Here is a 19,950-nt window from a genome sequence, read left to right on the forward strand (position 1 = left end):
ATTAACATAGCCTCAATAATAATCAATAATTGTTTCACATTGTATCATGTTATATAATCATCACATTATACTAGATTAACTAGATTATAAGCATTATGCCTGTGAATATTCTCATTTGATTATAACCATTATGTGTCACATACACATTTATATATTGTCTGTTACTATTTGTTACTATTTCGTTCTTGTTTGTGTTGCATTCACACTGTTGGAGATATTGTTGAAATATTTAATGATTAAATATCTATTATTTATTTTGTTGCTGTTTTATTTGAAGAATATAGGTCAATTAGTTTGATTACAACATTAGTATCATTATTTTAGCTAGTCTGTGTACTTGTTAATGCTTTTGTTTTGAAGGTTCTGGGCAACTTGGGCACGTCAGGTGAATTTACACACATAGGTGTTAAGAGTTAAGAGTTTATGGTTATTTACCAGGGCCAGAGAGGCCGCAGACACTATTGTTCTTTGTTTGCTGAAAAATAAACCACAGTAAACGTGACGCCTGCCTGGACAATGGACTCATTTTTCCCTGCGTTTAGATTAGTTCCTGAGGTGCCTCGGTGACTGTTTGATTTTGATTCAGCATATTTTTGTTTTGCTTTTTATTATTTCGTTTGAGGACGAATCACCACTGCACTCTATTTTCCTTCTGGGATCAGTAAAGGCCTTCGATCAATGTATACATTTGCACTGGAAACTCTACCACTTTTGTTGTGTGTGTGTGTGTGTGTGTGTAAATGGTAAAAGAACTGAAAAGACAATAAGGAAACCACTTCTGACATACAGTATTTACCAGCTTTAGTAACGTAACGTAACGTAACATAAAATTGGATTAACTTTGTAATAAGAAGCTGATATGAGCTCTGGGTTTGTATCAGGATCATCAGACTTCATACATGGTTGTTGCTCTGGAAATGTCACATTCTTGCGAAACTACTCCCCAAAATAGTTTTCTAAGAAATCTGAGAGAAGCCAGTCCGCCTCTACTGTGCATTTGACCTTGTGAGCCACAGAGTTCGATTTGGACACACGCTGTATTGCTTTGTGGCACAAAACTAGAAGAGGAACCTCTTCAGAGCAAATGGAGGTAAAGCCTTCAGAGTTTGTGGTGATGACAGATGATGGAAGGAGTGAAGAATACTGGAGAGATCAGCTGAAACAATATGAACCCTTTTTGTGCCTGACTGTGTAAACATGCACTTGAGGCTGGGCCCGGGGTTTGGCATTCAGCTCATCAAGTTGTAAACACGGCAGCTGCCTGGAAATCTTTGGAAACATTTCTCCTTAACTACTCACCGAAATTATTTTCTCATCTTGGCAAGAAGATTTTGCAGGGACGTCTTTCAGGATGATGTAGGTGTTTATATGTTATGCCTGCATCGGGCCAGGTCACATTTGACTTTGTTGCCATTAGATACTGGGCCTGCGAGAAGGATAACATCTAGTGTTAAGCTCTGCCTCTGGCAGTCGTCCAGAATTCATAGAACAGCAGTCAATGCCTTCACCAGAATCTGATGTGTTAATGTTAATGACTTTTGGCACCTGTCAAAATAATGTTACAGTTACATAATAATTCGAAATTAGCATTGACTTGCCCTTAACTCAAAAGAAAAAACAAAACAAAACAAACAAATTATTGTATTTACTTCTCTCATAGCCAAACAAATCATCCTGCTTCACCAGAAATCTACCAAAAGTCCTTCCATATCCCAATGGCTGAAAGATGTACTGTTTTCTCTCAAACTTAAAAACATAAAATACACTCTGAAGGGCTCCAGGAAGATTTGTTTTTAATATTTTACTCCTTACCTTTTTGTTATTTCTATATATTTTTTATTTCTATTATTATTTCTGTTTGTGAAAATTAAAAAAATATCAAATATTTAGTCATTATTGAGATACACTGTAATCTACCCGCTCTTAACAGCTGCAACAGTGAGTGCATGATGTTTCATGTGTCTTTGTGTGTTTAGCTCGGTGAAAATGACTCCATGATGAAATGAATGTTGTTAAAATGACCTACACAATGCTTGAGTTTTCAACTGCAAAAAAAAAAATATTCCACTAACAACAGCCAATGAGACAGAAGAGTCCTGTGAAACAAGTTCCTGTGTATGTTCTTCATTTGAAATTTCCTGAAATCATTTATTTTTAAGAGTGAACAAGCATGACATCGTCTGTTTCAGATGGATCAGAGTTTTATTTAACTTGTTTTCACATAAAGTTATGCCTATGCAACTAAGAGCAGAAAACCACTGTTGCTGAAACATCCAGAAGTATTTCACTTGTCTTAACTTACAAAGTATATAACAAAGTACTGTAGACATTTAACCTTTGGAAGCATCAAACACTTTGAAATAAGAAAATTGTTGCCATTTGCAAGAGGAGATCAGAGATCAGTTATACATTCATCACTCTGAATCCCTCAACAGTACATCATCTGTGTCTGGGCCTTTTTGATACATTATCTGATCCATACATTTCTGATCAGAGTTAAATTGTTGCATACTACAAAGAAACATTATGTTGTGGGTGTAAGAGTTCATAAACTGTAGTGAACAGACTTCAGCTTGGTCCAGGGGTTTGAGCTGCACTCCTCCAGGGGTGGGTGGTTACAGAAGATGTAATTACACAGGTCCTCCAGTGGGGGTGAGCGTTTGTAATGGCAGACTGTGCTGCTTCTTCAGTGTCTTTGGTAACTACACTTCAATCTCCTGCATCAGGCAGACACAGAGAAGCAACAACAACACCCAGAAAGTTTTAAAAAGCTGAGTTTAATCAGCACCAGCTGGAACCTTAACCTGTTATAATGTATAGGTGATGACAGAATGTGATGAAGGTCTGACCAGCAGGTGAGAGCGATGCTGGTCACAGAGAAGAAAACCATCACTGAATGATTCTCACTGTGGAGTATAGACTGTGGCCTGGTTAATGAAGAAAGACAAGTCAAGTAGCACGTTATTAAATGTATTCTTTTCCTGCTGCACTGCAAAGACGTGGAGGTCAGACTAACTGGCCCCAGTGTCAGCTGGGATATAACCTTAAAGCCCATTATGCAAAGGATAAGGGGCGAATGAATGTTTGAATATGATATCTCATTTACATTTAAACAACAAAGACCTCATTTGCTAGATTTATTTATTTTTTGTTTGTTTTATCAGTCACCAGTATCTTTCAGCCTGATTCAGGGATAATAAGTCCAGTTGTTGGCACATCAAACCACAAGAGCACACCGTGTCTATAACATGCTTGATTCAGAAATATGGTGGTGTTTGCATGGTTGTGGTTTTTCACTTTGATGAAGAAAATCACCCTCACTGAGTCCGCATGGTCCAACAACACTTAGTTTTTGGAAAAGAAGCTTCGCTATTTGAGGTGCCAAACTGTGAAAGCCGAGAACAACTGCAGCGTTTGTGTTGGATTAAAAAAAATTACAATGCCGCAAACAATTACCGGTAAAGCACAAACAGAAACATGTGACTGCTTTGCCGAATGCAAACCAGGTTTTTTGGCTGCTTGGTGAAAATGAGGGTGAAAGGGAAGAAAACCTGCAGGACTCCCTCTGCTCTGTAGAGGAACTAAAAACAAAGAGATGGTTTTATTTTCTGCTCTTTGAGGTTTTGTATCTCTGCTCTTAAAACCAGGCTGATGGATTCACACAGAGTTTGAGTGTTTGACAGGTTCACACAATACATTTTGGAAAAAAACATATACCATGTCACTCTGTACAATGTTGTACATGTAGGTATAATTTCTCTTGCTCAGTAAACAGCTGAAGTTATTGTCTGCTTTTATAATACATGTCATACAGGTTTATTTATCCACTGTAACTATAGGAAACCCCATTCTAACATGCACACTGGTGGATAAATATTCTTGTAGTACAGCCTTTTACCAAGGCACTGGCCTTGCAGTTAGAGCTGGATGAAACAGGATTTTAGTCTCAGACACACATGGAAGGACTGTGTCTATATATCTTTTCCTATGAGACATGTTTTGTTTTGTTTTGTTGTCTTTGCCTCACACCTAGTGGTGGAATGTCAGTACATTTACTCATTAATACTCCATATAGATATGTAATGCTACAATACTATAACAAGAGCAGATTTCTTACCTATTCTCATGTCAGAAAGTCTGGATGATTCGCACAACTGTGAAGAGATTTTATCAATAAGATTGTGCCAAATGTGAGATGAGAATTATGAGCAGTTTTTTTGAAAGAGGTGTGGTTTAGAACTGCAGTGTGAGTGTAAAGCAGGAAATGTGTTCATACTGCAGCAGAAGGTGAATAAGGCCTCAGACCCTCTGAGGTTGGTTTCACTCAGCTCCTACTCGCTTCAGCTGTAACCCTCGATTTGATTCTCTCTTGGGGCATAGAAGTGTCGGCCCCAGGCGCTGGACCTTTTTCTAACTGCATTTGAAACAGCAGAGCCCAGAGTCAGACCCTGTCAGTTAATCCACGCTTTCATCTCCAGCAGGCTGGACGACTAAATACAATTTAACAACAACTCAGGCAAAAGCACAGAAAACTGTTAAAATCTTTATTTTTCTACAAAGAAATTACAACAGTTTACAAATGATGCTCGGTTCTCCTTGAGGCTAAACAGATTACTGACTTTTCAAATTCAAAAACATCATCTCAGTGTCTCACGGACTCATTCAGCTGGGAATCCAAAGAAATGCTGGAACATAAGCAGCAGCTTCCTGTTCGCTGAGACAGCTCGGCGGTGATATGGGGCTCAAGACAAAACAAGATGGCGGCCTATGTTATAACTGGCCAAGGCGAATAACAAAAGGCTCTGTAAAACTGACATTGAGGTGCAGTATCAAAGCATCTGGCTTGTTATGCAACACAGTTCATACTACCTTGCACTTCCAATTGCTTGGCTATTAAAATATATATAAAATATATTAAGCAATTCACCATTGGTCGAGAATATTTTGAAATATAAATAATTAATTAGATTCAAGTATTGCAGGTTTAAAGCTACAAAGCATGACCCTTACTGAGTCAACTGAATACTAGTGCAGTACTCTGCCAGAAATGAGACCCACTTCTTCACTGAAGTATCACTAAACAAGGTTTTAGAGGCATGTTAAAGCTGCAATTATCAATATTTTAAGTTAATAATGAAAAAATGAGCATGTGCAATATGAAAGGGGTCTCTTGTAGTTGTGAAGCCAACAATGATGATTACCACCCACATTCCCCCTCAAGTGCTTCAGAGCATTTTAGCATCTTTCAGCTCATTGTGTTGGTGTTCTGGCCCATTAACTTCCAGTCACAGCAGGCAGCTCTTTCCTGCCAAAACCTTTGATAAAGCCACTGTAGGCAGCCCACCCAGTGTCAAACAGCAAAGTTAGCAACGAGCTGGTGAATATAGTGGAGCATCTAGCACCTAAAGAAGCAGATTTATTTCTCTGATGAAGACCTAAACAGAGCTAGAAGGAGAGAGATTATTGGACTTGCATTCATCAAGAAAAACAACAACAAACTAATGATAATGTAGATCTGTGGCTTGTGGAAGTATAAATGAGCAACTCTTTGTTACAACTTTTGCAATAACAAGCTTCCAAGGAGAGAATACATCAATCTTACATTTTCAGCTTGTTTCATCTAATTTTTTTGCCCCCAAGAGCAAAAAAAAGCAATTAAGGCAGCTTTAAATGAACACATGTTGTAGTTCTGCAGCAGAGTTTGCAGTAATCCAAAGCAAAAGCCTCTACAGTTAACTTTACAATAACTATAAGACAAAAGCAGAAGACTCTGTCATATCATGGAGACTTGGCTGAAGAAGTGTCATTTCTGTTACGACAGACGTCTCCAATCTGAAGCTAATGCAGGTGAACTGAAGCCATTAACTGACCTAAGGCACAACAAAACTTCCCAATATCGCTAAACTGAAATGCAGAAACTCCAGTGGTGGTTTAAGACAACTGATTGGTGGACAGAAACATCCATTTACACTACATCAACACCACTGTTCTGCCTCTGATATGCTTGATCAGCTTAACCACATGTGCATCCAGTGACATGAAAGATTAAGGATAGTTTGTCATAATTTACTGCTTCTCTGACACCAACCACATCAAGTCTCTCCGAACTAAGGCATCTGTGTAACATGCACTCTTCACACACAAAAAACAAAGACAGAAAATTTGAAGTTTGTTGGCAGAGAAGCGACAAATTATGTTTGCTAGCAGAATTGTGGATATGTAGAGAAAACAGTCCCACATTACAGGAAGGAAGACACTGACAGGTGTGAGCCCGGTGCCTTCACTCCTGATGTCCACAGGCAGGCATACGTCCTCGTGTTGTTCAGTCATCACTTTCACTGCCTGATTCACTCAGCTGGAGGTCATTCTCTGCAACACAAGTACAACACAAAATAATCAATGAGTTTTAAAGACTGGTTCTGTGTATCTTTAAGCAAAATGAATTAAGTCCACTTTGTGCCATTTCTTCAACATCTTATGGCTGTTTGAATTTTACTGGGTTCTCTTTTCATTTCTGTCAGTTTGTTTGTTTCAGGACAATCTGTAAAGAACTTTTTAACTTTACAAGGAACTAAAAGGTATGTTATTAAATTCAGTGTGGGAGTGTCGTTTTTTTTCACAGACAGATTCCTGTGGTGCTCTCCACTTTAGACAAGTTTACGATACTCTGCAACAGTGGTTTCAAGTTTTGGAGTTGGAGCATATACAAACCCCTTTCTATAAAAGTTGGGACACGGTGTAAAACGGACACAGAAACAGAATGTGATGTTTTGCAAAACACTGAAACCCTGTATTTTATTGGAAAGATCACAAACACAACACATTAAAAGTTGAAAATGAGACATTTCATCGATTTTGAAAATTATATCCTCATTTAGGATTTGATGCAGCAACACGTGTTTCTCAAAAGTTGGGACAGTGGCAACGAACAGCGGCCTTGGTGTTATTCTTGATTCTACTCTCTCGTTTAAAAATCATGTTAAAAAGATTTCAAAAACAATAAAATTCAATCTACTTAACTTCAAGCAGATTAGGCCATCGCTAACAGTTTATGTGGCAAGAATGTTTATGCATGCAATGATTTTTTCCCACATTGAATATTGTTTTACAAACTGGTCTCTCACTGGAATAACTACAATTAAACCAATAGAATCATTATATAAAAGGGCCCTAAAAATCTTTGAAAGAAAACCAATCTCTCACCACCACTGCCATACCCTTATAGTACAACCTCTTGAGTTTTGAAAACTTAGAAGTTTTTAAGTATGCCTGCATCATTTACAAAACACTCAATGGACTTGCACCTCCTCCGTTAAAAGAATAAATAACACTTAAAGTTAGCAGTGGCAGAACCACCAGAGCCAATTCCAGGGGAGATTGCGAAGTACCTTACAGACACAGGACTTTTAGATAATCTGATGTCTGGGTCCACTCTAAGCAGCAGGTGTGGGCCACCACATGTGGATCTATTATAATTCACACTGCACTTTATGTCTATGTATGAATGGGTATTTTAATGTGAACTCCTTGTGTACTGTTATTATTATATTCCTTCTTTTCTTTTCTCGTCTACCTCCTATGTGTCTGTCTGTCTATTACCTGCCGAGGGACTATGGATGTAAATTAGCAGGCTTGCTAACTCTGACACATTTACACATGTACACACATACTCACATACTGGTGTTCATTAATGTGTATTGTCCCTTTCAAATAAATAAATAATAAAAAACATCTAGTGGGTGCAATGTGTTTAAATTTATAATGTAGCCAATATTTTTAGTATTCTAACAATTTATTTTTATTTTTTTTAATATTTGTAATCATTTTGTTTTTGAAGCAAGTTCTGAGGACTTTTAGAAAGATGTAATTTTCCAGAACTTCCCCTGTATCTGATCTGAAAATGTTGTTGCTGTTACTGTAGTAAAATGCTTGGTGCGATGTGGCTGTGTGTGGCTGAGTAAGAGGTCCTTCCTTGAGAGGGTTACTCACTGAGTGTGTTCATGAGTCCTCCTCCGCTCTCCTGGGGGCGAGTGTTGGTGTTGGCACTTGTGTTGATGATAGGCATGCTGTGGTTGGCCTGGGTTGAGGGTAGCGCAGAGGTTTGTTCGTCCTCAGAGTCACTGCTGCTGGAGCTGTCATCACTGCTGGAGGACGAGGAGCTGTTGGAGTCTGAGGAGCTGTCGCCGCTGCTCAGCTGGTCCATGACCCGCGCCTCCGCCATCAATTCTGTACACAGTAGCATATATACAAACAAAGATAAAGAACTATGTGACAATTATCCCCATTTTATTGGAAAAGAGTGCACACTAAATAAAACCAAAAAGCCCTCAACAAAAATGAGACATGAATCGTGGAAGTCACGAGTTGAAGAGACAGCGCCCCACGTTACCTCTCTCGATGTCGTCCAGTGGGGACGCTGGGGATGTCTTCTCTTTGGGAGGGGAACTCTTGGAGCTGGCCGAGGTCTTGCTGCTGCTGCTGCTACTACTGCCGCTGTTGTTACACTTCATCTGCTGGCTCAGGCGACTGGTCTGTTGCTCCAGGCGAGAATGGATCTTACTGCTGCCCTCAGCCCTGGGAATGCACACGTACAATACAAGCAAAGACATGTAGAGTGTTTCTGCTAAAATGCAGCAAGTTTCAAACTAATTTCAGAAATGCTGCTGAAATAAAATGTGAACTAGTGGATGTTTCTATCAGCTCTTCTATCAGCATTTTGATGTTATGTTGACTTTTCCATCTGAGCCAAGCTTAAAAAAAAAAAACAGTTTTTAACTGTAAATTGTCTTCATTCCGGTTTTTCTGCCAAAAATGCACATTAAAAGAGGATGGAAACATGTATACAGATGCATGTATACAAATCACAGATGTCAAAATTATTGAAGAAATATAGAATAAAAGAACAGTGGTAACATGATTTGTAACCAGTTTGTCAACCCACCTGGTCTTCTTCACAGCTATATTGCTGTTGAGCTTTTCCAGTCTGTACTCTCCTGTGTCATGGTTCACAATAAGGATGCACTCTTTCATGTACGGCCTCTTGGATCCCTTGAAGACTGTTACTGGAGCACTCGAACCCTTGAAGAATAAATAAATAAATTCATTAATAAGGCAACACAGGCCAGATCGCAAACAAGATTTTAGAAATATTGTGATCAGGAGTCTGTGTCCTCTTTGCCTACCATAAATGTCTTAAGACTTAATCCAAAAAGCAGTAAAGTCTTGCAATCAGTCCATTGCAGTATTCAGCTCCACACAAATGAGTTAATACTCATCAATAATTTGTGAAAACCCCAAACATCCAAGCATGTTTGTGGTGGAAAGAAGCTTTGGAGCATCAAACACTGACCTCTAAATTGGGCAAAGTGATGGTGACTTGCTCTCCTTTGCCCACTTCAAGCTCCCCTTCACATGTTGTATCAATGGAAGCTGGTTTGAAGTCATCTGTCACAAAAAAGCAAGAAAAGTGAGTATTTTAACACATTATACATATATGTGATATTATTATTAGCCTTCAATCGCATTGTTAACTTTACATGTGGTACTAACACATCGATGGCTGCCCCCTCAGTGCTGCAGTTGTCTACCGGTACCACCAGATGGTGGTAGAGAACAAATTGAGCAAATGCTAACATTAGCTAACATTCTTGACAGCTGGAGCATCAATTGTTTCTAATGTTTCAGAGTTAACTAAAACTTACGAAAACGACAAAGAACACGGAGAACTGACAAAGTACAAAAACGCACCAGCAGCAGGCGGATATACAAATGGAGTGGCGAAGCGACTAACCTGGTTAAATGTCAAACAGGAGCATTCGGACTTTTAGCTCGAAAGCTAACTAGCGTGCTACTGTTAGCTTCTGTAAAACCCAGACATATTCTAGTCATTCAAACTCCCACTTACATCGCACTGTATGGAAGGCACTTTTCGGGTGTTTCTCAAACGTCTCTCCTAATTTCAAGACATGTTCTTGATTGTCGAAGTTGGAATAAGCTGTTCCATTCATTCTGAGACTTTCATGAGCTGTAAACTTTCTGCTTCTCTTTCACATCCGATAACCATGTACGGCAGAGCCCTGGCCGTCTCATTGGTACAGTTAACGCCCACCTCCTCCTTGTTGTGATTGGTCAAGCGGAATTGTCGCTTGCCTGATTGATTCAGAGTCTGTCAATCAAGACGTCGTAATGACAGGGCCGACAGGGCCGCTTCAGTGCAAACGTCACGTGGTTTCTTGGCTATAATCAGTGTTGTATGACCTGTGCTGTTTGACGCCTTGTGCTATGCCACCAGTTTATATGACTGATCTAAAGTGATCCAAACCTTTTGTATAGTCACTCACTTTAAAGGAAAACCTTAAAGAAAAACGGAATGAAATGAATGTTCAGACAACATCGTCACATAGACAGACTACAGTCATCATGTGGATGCAAAATAGAATGTGTCATAATTATTTCAGATTTGTGTGTGTGATTTATGCAGTCGTCCAACATTGGACAGCTATCCACTCAGCTGCTAGTCAGGGGCGGACTTACCATTAGGCAAAACTAGGCAGCTGTCTAAGGCCCCAAGTTCCTGAGGGCCCCATAAAACTCCTCATACACTTGTGGTTAATATGGTTATTACTTATTTGCGCATATTAATTATGTTTTTGATTAAAATCCTTACGCTAAAATTTCAGCAGAATGCTTATTGTATTATGTGTGTCTTGGGCCCCCCCTTCAGTCTCCACTACATTGGATCAGTCCATCTTATTGCGCATGTGCAGAAAGAGAAGAGAAGAGAAGAGAAGATAAGATGAAAAGAAGTTACCCAAACGGTGCTGAAAAAAGGAGAAAAGCAGAAAGCTGCTCTCAAAATTCCCCAAAGTGAGTACATTTAAGTGAAACGGCGACGTCGACACCTGTTGGGGAGGGTCCGTTGTCGACGTGTGGAGATGAACAATTAGTGAGTATCAAAACTGTCGAAGTAGCGACCCCCCCCACCCCCGCTGTATTGATAAGTATTTCTTTATCTCATTGAAGACGGGAAAGCTTATGTGTCATTTTGTAGTAAGCTTTGAAGTTCGTTTTTATTTGCTACAGAGGTTGAGAAATCAATTATTTAGTAGGCTTTTTTTTCGTGTTGAATTTCAAGGAAAACTTGAAATTCACCCAGAGGTTTTACAGGTATTTTTGGCAGGTGTTTTAGTCCTTAATGTGCTAAGTTATGCATTCAAAATGATAGAAACTATGTAACTTAAGGAAGTTATTAACAACTACTCCCTGCATTAAAATATTTCCTGTCAGTGTTATAGCGTTAGATTAATTAATATTGCTTTAATGTGTTATCATTTACTGCTGTAGATGTTTAAGGTTGAGCTAATTTTAAATGAATTGATTTACTGTTGGGCAGTTTAAGCAATTGTCATATATTCACGAGTCTTTCCTGTGACATGCAGCCTGTTTTCAGCCTTGTCATGATGCATTTTCCAGCTGGCCCAAGATGATTTTTTTGAAGCGTTTTGGCTTAAGAAGTCACCCCTCAAAGGAAGACTTTAAGTTTATCACAAATATTAGCATTAAATCATTTTGGGGGTACATGGTTTCCAATGAGCAGGAAGAGTTTGAAAATATAGAACCAGCAATGTAAATAATGTTCACTAGTGGAGTAGAAAGTGCAGTATTTGCCTCTGAGATACAGACAAAATTGAAGTTGCATGAAATCCTCAAATTTCTACGTTAGCAATTGAGTAAATATTACTATTATTAATATTATTACAATTACTATTAATGCATTTCCCTACTGGGTAAGAGCCTCATACTGTGTTTTGTATGTGTTTGTTTTCAGAATGAGACAGGGATGGGCTGTGACAATGAGAGTTCTGAAATTATCAAGCCAGACTTTGAGGATCATCTTGTTCCACCAGATTGTGAGAGTCCAGCCTCATCCACTCTGCTAGCAAGCGGTCAGCACAGTGTACCTCTTGAAGATGACCCAGCACTCTGGCCAAAACAGTTGTACAGTCATGAAATTAAAACTTATATAGTGAAATCAATTCTATGTTTGTGATCTATCTTAAGTATTCTATCAGAGAACCTACTGGTAGAAAAATAGTGTGTGCGTATTCTGTTAAAATGTTTATTTTAATTGACCTGTTGTTTTGTGGGTTGTCTTCTTATTTCAGAGGGCCCCATGCCAGCCTTTGCCTTGGGCCCCAAATTTGTTAAATCCGCCCCTGTACATACACACAACATACGGGCACAGGCTGCCATTTACAAACTCATACAGACAAACTTAATCTCATTTGAAGTTTCATGTGAAACACTTCATACAGTACAGTACTGATTAGGAGACAGAAGTATGGAAACACTACTGTAGGTGGGGCATTATCACAGGAAAGACATTAAAGGAAGCAAACAGTTTTTGACTGTGTCAGAGTGGCAGCGTTGCAGGCAGCATTTGGACAGGAAGAAACTGTTCAGAGAAAAACTTACCCATGAAGATCTATGGGCTGAGCTGTACTAAGGTGAGCATGAATACACTGTGTGGAAATAAATAGGTCACGGCACTCAAACAAGGTACTGGACATCACTTTTATTCTTTACTGAGAACACACACTCTCCATTTCTCCCTCTGTAGCTTGAACATTTTCTTTGATAGATGAGGTGTTTACTGATTATTTTGACGTTGTATTTTCTTCACTGACAACATTATTTTGTGAATTGGTTCATACAGGGCCTTTCTGGACAGTTTTGTAATGTATATACAAAAGAAGAGACAATGAAAAACAAAAATAACAACACTGCTTCCTGTTCAGCAGGATTCACACCATTTACACCAGTGTCAAATTTTAAACACTAGGTTTTATTAAAGGTGATATCAGAGTTTCTCAGTTGCCAAAACAAAGATATAAATACAGAAAAAAAACAAAAAGTGCAGATTCTGTTGAGGTCATCATTTAAAGACCTTTGTAAAGCCTCACCAGTGAGCATAACATGAAGTTGGCATGTCTATAACAGCTGAACGTGGTGATTTCCATGCTGCTCTTCACAAATTGATCGAGATCTGATGCTTTTGTGCGTTGATTCAATGCTGAGTGCAGCCAAACTCGATAGCCTCTTTTCTGTCTGGAAAAATGCCGACATGCAAAACAGTAAGCGGCATCTTTTGATTGTGAGTTTTCTAACCAGGGATGAAGTTTGTAGCAGTCGCTGCGGGAGCTTCTTCCGGCTCCTCCCTGGGGGGGTCTGAGGGAAACTGTCTCGCTTTGGCTGCGCTGGTACCTCAAACCTGGACTTGGATACGTCTAGAAGATGGAGGGGGGGAAGATTCAAAGTGCATTACATCTGAACTAATTATACAATATAACCAGCAAAAACATAATCAATTATAACCATCAGACTGTGTTAACATACACTAGCAGTTTAGCCTGGTGAATCAACAGAGGCTTTTGTAGCCTACTTTACACCGAAAACGGCAGACCTAGCTAACATTACATGTATAGCTAGCAAAACAGCGTTCTTCAACTTCATTGTTATCATCTTAAAATCAGCATTGCAACTATACTGGCAGTGTGCTTTAACTATAACTACATTTCTTAACAGATAGACATATGGATAGTTGCTCAGTTTTTACCTCTTTCCTCCGGTGTCTTCTCTCCTCGCGACTCCTGGCTCCCTCGGTTTTTCAAAACAAATCAGTCTCTTACTGCGCATGCGCTGCAGCCGCTGCGGCCTCATCTCCTGCTGCATTCGCCACAGTCAGACATTGTAGTTCCTTCATCGTAAATTTCAAAGTCGTCGCGGCCACTTTTCTAATGCGTTGCCCTGAGCGCTGCTTAACAATCAGTGTGAGATTAAAACAGGTGTTATAACCTGTTCAGAGAGTTGTCAGTGGTGCAGTCCTCTTGTTTACGTTTGAAAAAAGAATGCAATTTTCAATTTAAACATCAACAAAAAAAACTGTACAGATCAAGGCAAAGATGACAGCAAAGATCAAGGCAAAATGCCGATGACGTCATTAGGTCGCTGTATGAATGAGCAGCTGGATCATTACTAGTGACACTGTGAACAAGAGAGAGAAATACAAATCTGTGAGACAACATAATTTATTTTAGACATATTCTACCAGCCAAAGAAAATGAAGATTAAAAGAGACATGGAGAGAGCAATCCTTCCAAGACCACGCAGGTCTTGGAAGGATTGTGGTAAAGATGTTTGCAAGCCCGCAAATACACTCGTCTGTAACAGCATAACGAAGGAGGGAAAGGACACGAAGAGAGAGCTGGAGAGGCAAGAAACATTCTGCAAACCAGAACCTCTCAACACTGCAAAGACCAACACTCAGGCAGGAAATAGTGCCAAGAGAAGGAAGGAGGAGAGACACTGTCAAGTAGATCATAAGGAGGTGCAAGTAACAGAGAAAATCAGTGAGGACAACATCACAGCGGAGCTCCAGGCGGAGAAGCAGAAGAACAAGGCTCTCCAAGAAGAACTGGACAGAATCAGCGTTGTCAGACAGCAGGGTGAGAGCCTTCGCTGTCAGCTGGAGAAGGAACGCCAGCAGAAGGAGCTCCTTCAGAAAGATTTGCAAGAGCTCCAACAAACATATGCAGTCAGCCAGCAGAAGTTCACTGCTGAGCTAGAGGAGGAGAAGGAGAAGAACAAGCATCTCATAGAAGAACTGAAGAGAACCACCATTGTCAGACAGCAGGGTGAGAGCCTTCGCTGTCAGCTAGAGAAGGAACTCCAGCAGAAGGAGCTCCTTCAGAAAGATTACCAAGAGCTCCAACAGACATATGCAGCCAGCCAGCAGAAGTTCACTGCTGAGCTAAAGGAGGAGAAGGAGAAGAACAAGCATCTCCAGGAAGAACTGAAGAAGATCTATGTGGTCAGCCAAAAGATTGAAGCTGATCTCATCACCACGAGACAGCAGGCTGACACCCTTCAGTGTTCCCTCGACAAGGAAATCAAGTCTCACGCAGACACAGTGTCAGAGGGCTGGCGTGTGATCAACGCCTTGAGGGCTGAACAGGACGCTCTTCGCCAAAAGATGGCGGAGGGGACGAATCTGTGGCAGCAACACGTCTTTCAGAGGGAGAGATCGTTCGGGAAAGAAGTGGGGGAGCTGAAAACACAGCTCAGCGCTCAGATCTCACTCAACCTTGAGCTTTCCACCGAGCTCCAGGCTGAGAGAGAAGACGGGCGACCTCCCCGGAAAAAGGCCAGGCGTGAGGAGAAGCCTGAGAATGAAGCACAAAGGGATCCCTCCCTAATGCACCCGCTTTCAAACCCATGAAAGAAGCTCAAGGCGCTGAGGAGAAGCCGTCAGCCACCACTGCTACATCCACCCTGAAATCCATGGAGGAGGATGAAGATGATGATGATGATGAGAAGCTCCCAGAGACAACACAATCCACAAACCACAGAAGAAGGAGACTTCAAATTAGAAAGGACAGGAGAGAAATAATCAATAATAAATCAATAATCAATAAATCAATAAACAAGCAAAAACACTGAAAAGAAAATTTGATTCCTGCAATATTATTTGTTTTATATTATATTATTTAATATATTTGTTCGTATATTTGTTCATTTATTTGTATAGCTGTGATAAAGCTTTCATTTATGAAGAACTCGGTTATTTGAGTTTGTGCGTATACAGCATTGGCTGTGATCACAGTATGTATGCACATGTGTGCGTGTTTGCTTATTTGCACACGTGTATGTGTACAGAATGCATCTGGCTGATATTTCACATTTCCATTCAGGCAGAGAGTAAGTAGGCTGGCACCTAATGAGCCGATTACCAGGAGAAGCACATGGTGTGTTCTGTATGGTTCTCTTGACTCCACCATTAGCACTGATGAGAGCTGGGAGAGATGTGGAGAGTGGGTGGGTCAGCTGGGGAGAAAATGCACAGATATGCGTCTACTTATACACACAAAGCTGTTAATTATGAAACAGCTGGAATGTACAAAAACAGAGGATTTAATATCCAGAGCTGCAGGGTTTGGGAATTTGCATCATTTCATCTCATGTTATCATGAACGGTAATTGTTACAGTAATTTATTGCTTTTTGCAGTCATGGAGTAATTTTACTATTAAAATTTTAGTAATTGTATTATAACTACTATATCACATAACATATTGCCACCAGCTATTAAGTGTTCAGCAGCTATCAGCAACAGAGGGAAGGACTCAAAAACACTGTTAGATACAGCTGGTGTCAGTGACTTTACAGGAAGTAAAAGTATTATTGGACTTCATGTCAGTGTTTTACTATTAGGGCTGAGTATCGATTCAGATTTCAAGAATCGATTCGATTCGATTCGATTCGGGTTAGTGTTATTAAAACCGTTTTTTGAGCTGTTTCCTGATTGTCTAGTTGTGCAACATATTAATAATAGTTTTATATTGACATTTGGCAGCAAATTAATGAAGTATTGGCAGTTAATGATGGTAATAAGACTAGTGAAAATGGCAAGGACCAATCCCCCTCCTAGAATGTTGATAGACGAGTATTTTACAGACATGATGTACAGCAGAATTACTGATGCATTATTAAAAATATGACATTAAGAATTCACCCAAAAGCTGTTGCTGTTAAATACAAATGTACCTTTAATTTGGCCATTTTGTCCACAAACAGCTGTGAAGTACTTCATCAAAATGTATAAAAAATAGATTCATTTAATGTAAACAAAGTGCTGCTGCTTACAGGCTAAGTGATCAAACTAATGGAATCAACATCAGAGGTAGTAGGGTACCTGAGAAAACATAAGTGTCTCAGTTTTTCTTTAGAGTAAATCTCACTGTAAATCTTTAGAAGTATAAGACATTCAATTGCTTTCAAAATGCGAACATGTAAACTGGACATTTTAAACGTGAACTGTAAACTGTCTAAAAGTCACATCAAAGCTTTAGTGCATATTGGTTAACAAATATTGGTTAATTATGGCGTAGTCATAATCGTAGTCAGGGGGCGTGGCCGAAGTAACAGCGGTAAAAGTGTAAAGGGCATTCCACTCTCTGCGTGCCGTCATCCTTTTACTGGCGCGTGCTGTCAGCTGTCAACCTGAATAATAAAATGACTATTTCACTGAACAATGAAAAAATATGAATATATGCCAAATAATATGCAACTAGAAAATTCCCTCTGGGAAATTTTGAAAGGGACACGGGGTGTGTTCGAGCCGACAAAATTATCTACGTTTTAAAGTTTGAATGAAGTCTCTAGGAGAAACTATGGCGAAGCAGCGGACAATTGAAAAAGGCTGCAATTTGAGAAAACAGCAGATATCAGAGGTAGTCAGTCCCTGATTAATGAACTGGTCCCAGCTGTGTTTCTGTGGCTTTCTCCTCTGCTTCATGTCTCTGTTAACATGAATTAATGAACTGAATCAATAAACATGAATGGAGCTAATGCTGACGGAGCTAACAGAGCTAACACTAACGGAGCTAACAGCTAACGGCGCGAATAGAGCTAACAGCGCTAACGCTAACAGAGCTAACTGTGCTAACAGAGCTAATAGAGCTAACGGCGTTAACAAGGGGGCGGGGGGATGGGGTTTTCATTATGCATTTGTCTGTGTGTGTGTGTGATTATGTATCTGTCATTGTGTGTGACTGCGTTTGTGTGTGTCTTCGTCTGTTTGTGTGTGTGTGTCTGCTTGAACTACACAAGCAGCCCAACCTGCTCCTACATGGAGATGTGTATAGTATATATGTGTCTGAATGTGTGTGTGTGTGTGTGTGTGCGTGTGTGCGTGTGTGCCTGTGTAACTTTGTGTGTGCATTTGTGTGACTACTGTCTCAACCTCTTTGGCAAAGAGCTTTCTGAAGCTGAGTTTAACTGTTTGTTGGACGGAGATTGTTTTCAAACAATGTCCTTGTTTTGACTGAGCTCGTTAAGATAATCATTCTCAGGCTTGTTGTCCTGCAGATGTGTGTGCGTGGGTTATTGACCGGTGTGTGTGTAAATGACAGTTGCACCTGTCGTTAACTCTTCCCTTGAAAAGCGGCTTTTTCGCTGTCGGTTTCTTCCGAACAACTTGCGATTGTGTCAAAACCGTAGCTGCTATCAAAAAACCGATTACACTGTGAGATGCGGACAAGTCTGGGCCAGATGTACGTGTGTTTTATGTCCAGATATTCTTTAGAAAAATGACAAAATGGTCGACTTAAAAAGACTCTGCGACTCAGAGAACAGGAGTTTGTATTGTATGCAGTGAGATTTGGGTTCGGCGAACCTCCTGAACTAAATCCTCTGGTGAGAGAACCGTACCTCGTATCAGAGTGTACTATAGATCATCGGACTCCCGAGACCTTCCTGAGTCCGACCATCTCCTCGTTTTATTCCTGAGACAACAACTTTTCGTTTTATGGCGATCTAAAGACAGGAGGCATTTCTGCTTTGCTCACAAAACAGCTCTGAATTTTAATATGGGACTTAATGGGAGAGCAGGAGGGAGATGGCTGCACAAAAAGCCTCACTATTTAAATTCAGTAAGTCTCTCGGATTTTTCGAGGGCATCACACGAAAGAGGACAAGTTTGTCTACAAAAATCCCAAAATTATGTGTCTCCTATTCACCGTTTGGATTTTACGGCAATTTTAGAAACACATTTCAGGCGATTTCTCACTGGCTGTCTCACTCTAACTTTTGAAATTACCCACTCTAGGGGGAGAAATTCTGAGCATTTTTGTGAGAAACTTGATGGTCTTCGGATGGTCATAGCTCGAAAACCGTAAGAGATATCAAAAAATGTGCCGGTGTTCATTTTGAGCCGACAAAATTATCTACGTTTTAAAGTTTGAATGAAGTCTCTAGGACAAAGTATGGCCGAGCAGCGGACAATTGAAAAAGGCTGAAATTTGAGGAAATTTCCCCATTCATTTCTTATGGGAAAATCTTCGCAGTTGTTCGCGTCTTACGTCGGCCTTCAATGGTCATAGCTCGAAAACCGTAAGATTTATCAAAATGTGCCAAGGGTCATTTGGAGCCGACAAAATTATCTATGGTTTAAAGTTTGAATGACGTCTCTAGGAGAAAGTATGGCGAAGCAGCGGACAATTGAAAAAGGCTGAAATTTGAGGACGTCCCCATTCATTTCTTATGGGAAATTTATCGCAGTTTTTCGCGTCTTATGACGCGAAAAACTGCGATAAATTTGAGAAAAGTAATAGCACACCGATCCCGATCAAACCGCACGTTTTGATATGTAATTTGCGAGGGTTTTCTCAAAGCTGCGGGACGAGTTAAGGGACGAAAATTTGGAGGAGGATGAAAAATAAGAAGAAGAAGAAGAAGAAACACGCGGGATAACAATAAGTGACTCGGGACGTTGCCCCGTGTCCCTAATAAGAAGAAACGCGCGGGATAGTAATAAGTGACTCGGGGCTCCACCACTTTCATAGCTGTAGGAGCCAGTGCCTCGGAGCGTGCCCCGTGTCCCTAATTAGGGACACGGGGCACGCTCCGAGTCACTGGCTCCTACAGCTATGAAATAGCTGCAGGAGCCAGTGACTCAGGGCTGGCGTAGCCCCGAGTCACTTATTACTATCCCGCGCGTTTCTTCTTCTTCTTCTTATTAGGGACACGGGGCACGCTCCGAGTCACTTATTACTATCCCGCGCGTTTCTTCTTATTAGGGACACGGGGCGTAGCCCCGAGTCACTTATTACTATCCCGCGCGTTTCTTCTTCTTCTTCTTCTTCTTCTTCTTCTTATTATTTTTCATCTTCCTCCAAGTTTTCGTCCTCAAACTCGTCCCACAGCTTTGAGAAAACCCTCGCAAATTATATATCAAAACGTGCGTATTGTTCGGGATCGGTGTGCTATTACTTTTCTCAAATTTATCGCAGTTTTTCGCGTCATAAGACGCGAAAAACTGCGATAAATTTCCCATAAGAAATGAATGGGACGGGCGAAAAAAACAAGATTGAAATTGGAGTTTTTCAAACATCTG

General features: G+C 40.2%; 1 protein-coding gene and 1 long non-coding RNA gene across 2 annotated transcripts; both read right to left on the bottom strand.

The window, feature by feature from the left end:
- Nucleotides 1-4,536: 4,536 nt before the first annotated feature.
- On the bottom strand, nucleotides 4,537-10,064 carry eaf2 (ELL associated factor 2). Its single transcript, XM_041950991.1, has 6 exons — nucleotides 9,905-10,064; nucleotides 9,350-9,444; nucleotides 8,942-9,078; nucleotides 8,390-8,574; nucleotides 7,990-8,226; nucleotides 4,537-6,369 (listed from the first exon to the last, which is right to left on the bottom strand). Exons 1-6 carry the CDS (start codon nucleotides 10,005-10,007, stop codon nucleotides 6,323-6,325), a joined length of 804 nt encoding a protein of 267 aa, XP_041806925.1. The 5' UTR covers nucleotides 10,008-10,064; the 3' UTR covers nucleotides 4,537-6,322.
- Nucleotides 10,065-12,823: 2,759 nt separating this feature from the next.
- Nucleotides 12,824-13,665, bottom strand: LOC121616615. Its single transcript, XR_006007312.1, has 2 exons — nucleotides 13,616-13,665; nucleotides 12,824-13,286 (listed from the first exon to the last, which is right to left on the bottom strand). It is a non-coding gene; the product is annotated as an uncharacterized LOC121616615 (long non-coding RNA).
- Between the last annotated feature and the right edge of the window lie 6,285 nt (nucleotides 13,666-19,950).

The sequence above is a fragment of the Chelmon rostratus genome, chromosome 13 (assembly GCF_017976325.1).
Source record: "Chelmon rostratus isolate fCheRos1 chromosome 13, fCheRos1.pri, whole genome shotgun sequence".
NCBI lineage: Eukaryota > Metazoa > Chordata > Actinopteri > Chaetodontiformes > Chaetodontidae > Chelmon > Chelmon rostratus.

Coding starts and splice junctions, on each gene's coding strand:
- eaf2 (XM_041950991.1), bottom strand. CDS start 10,007: ATGAATGGAACAGCTTATTCCAACTTCGACAATCAAGAACATGTCTTG. Junction 8,227..8,389: donor ACTGGACGACATCGAGAGAG/GTAACGTGGGGC, acceptor TACTGTGTACAG/AATTGATGGCGGAGGCGCGG. Junction 6,370..7,989: donor AGGACTCATGAACACACTCA/GTGAGTAACCCT, acceptor CTTGTGTTGCAG/AGAATGACCTCCAGCTGAGT.